A 2,306-nucleotide genomic window follows, 5' to 3' on the forward strand; every position below is an offset into this window, starting at 1 on the left:
AGAACAAAACAAAAGACCAAAAGAACGTCCAATGCTGACGAGGATATGGTGAAATAAATGGCACACTCAAATAAAACTAATGAGCAATGTATACTAAAATTAAGCAATATGCATCAAGAACCTTAAAATGGTCACATTTGTTGATTCAGAAATTCTACTTTTAGGAATCTATTCTAAGGAAGTTAAGATGTGAATAAGGCTCTAATACATAAAGATGTTAATTATTACATATAGTAAGTGAAATCTGGAAACCAAATGGCCAAAAAAAGAATAATTAAATGATACATCCATATGATAAAATATTTACTATAAAATTTTCAGACATAGAAACTATGTTCTATGCTAAGTTTAAAAATATAATATATAATTACATACATAATATATCAACCATGTAGAAAATGCATGACAAAAGGCTGGAAGAAACCATAAAAATGTACACACAGTGGTTATCTCAAGTTGACATGTTAGATAGCTTTAATAGGAAAAGGGATAGTACATGCAGGTCCCCTCCTAGGTGTGGTGTGGAGCTGTCAGTACCTGCTTTAGTACCAAGCAATATCACATTTACTGTAGAAAGGAACCAACACTGTTTGTCTAAGACTGTTTTCATCTTTTCCTTAGTTGATCTCACATCAAGATTTTTAAGTCTTACTAGACTTGATTTTCTTCTAGTTTATACTAGGGTCTCAAAGGACCATGGCTACTTAAGTCACAAGAGGAGTGTCCTGCATTAATACCTAATTGAGTACTGTATACTTAGAACATGCTACCCACTCTTGTAAGTGTTTTGCATAGATTATTTTATTTAATATTCTCATAATACTATAAGTAAGGAAACTGAAACTACAGAGGTTAAGTAACCTAATGAGCTAAGATTCAAAGCCAAGGCAGCCTGGCTTCAGAGCCTACTCTCTAACCTACTATATTCTACTGCCTTCAGTTATTATGTTGGATTTACTTGCTTCCTCTTGCTTGTCTAGACTTCCCTCTAACACTCAGTATTATTTTTTAAAAGGAGGGTAGCACAGGGAATTATATCCATTAACTTATAATAGTCTACAATGGAATATAATCTTCAAAAAATACCAAATCACTGTGCTAACACCTGAACCTAATGTAATATTGTAAATCAAGTATTGGATTGTGTGCGTGCTCAGTTGTGTCGGTCTCTTTGTGACCTGATGGACTGTAGCCCATGGACTCCTCTGTCCATGGAATTCTCCAGGCAAGAATAATGGAGTGGGTTGCCATTTCCTCCTCCAGAGGAACTTCCCATCCCAAGGATTGAACCTGTGTCCCCTGCACCTCCTGCACTGCAGGTGAATTCTTTACCACTGAGCCACCAGGGAGAGAGGGTAGATATTTACTCAAAGACAAACAGAACACCAGGATAAGTCCCCTGTAGCATCTTTTGAAAGAGTTGGAAACCTTACTGTGATCTATGGGCCACAACTTACCAGTCTTACACAATACCATTTTTTCTACCCATTCTCACCCATCAGTATGTAAGCAGTGTTGGGTTTATTAATAGACATAAATATTTGGCTAAAGTAAATCAAACATTTACCTGAAGAACTTGCTCTTCTCCCCAGCTGCAGGAAAAAAAAGACCTAAAATAGAGCTATGAGCTCATAAAATAATTTAAATGAGGATAGTTCAAATCACCTTGAGTTCTTGAAGTTGATCTGGTTCATAAAGTTGAGTAGAAACTGCCTGTGCCAGGAAGGTGTCTAGCTCATGGCGATGCAGGATTCGGCCGCCAGGCCATTGAACCATGTATCTAGAAGATAAAAGCATCATTGTTAAGTGACAAAAGCTCATTTATTCATTTCACAAAAACTTAATAAGCTAAGTGTAACCTACCATGGCCCAGATGCTAGCTAGGTTCTAAAATAAAGTAAAAGAATCTCTGCCTTTGGTTACTTCATCTAGATGGTAGAGGAGACAGGCACCATTCACGTATAACTGCTGTTAAGTTTATGGCTTCTTTCTTCCTAGCACCTCAAATCTCAGTTTTTTCTCTTTTTCATACTACATATAGAATATTCTATCTTGCTTTTTTCATTCAGCATTGTAAGAACCTTTCATTCATTAAATAGTTGTCAAAAACATGATTGTAAATGACTTCATGTTCCTCATGTGTTTTATCAATTTATATAAATATTCCTATAATATTAGAAACATACTATTCATTTTCTTTTATTATAAAACTACTATAAAGATTCACATATTTAAATCTCATCTGTATTTCTGATTATTCATTCAAGATAGACTTCTAGAAGTGCTGATCATTTTTATTTTATTAA

The 2,306-nt window shown here is 34.9% G+C and overlaps 1 protein-coding gene across 1 annotated transcript in view; it reads right to left on the reverse strand.

Moving 5' to 3' along the window:
• Positions 1 to 2,306, reverse strand: part of FAM120C (family with sequence similarity 120C) — a gene marked incomplete at its 5' end in the record, with an annotated part of 124,500 nt that overhangs the window by 15,113 nt on the left and 107,081 nt on the right. The window contains one exon of the mRNA XM_010845890.1: positions 1,664 to 1,780. Coding sequence (XP_010844192.1) covers positions 1,664 to 1,780 — 117 coding nt within the window. The remainder of the gene's footprint in view (positions 1 to 1,663; positions 1,781 to 2,306) is intronic.

This window comes from Bison bison, unplaced genomic scaffold (genome assembly GCF_000754665.1).
Source record: "Bison bison bison isolate TAMUID 2011002044 unplaced genomic scaffold, Bison_UMD1.0 scf7180017864227, whole genome shotgun sequence".
NCBI classification, from domain to species: Eukaryota; Metazoa; Chordata; class Mammalia; order Artiodactyla; family Bovidae; genus Bison; species Bison bison.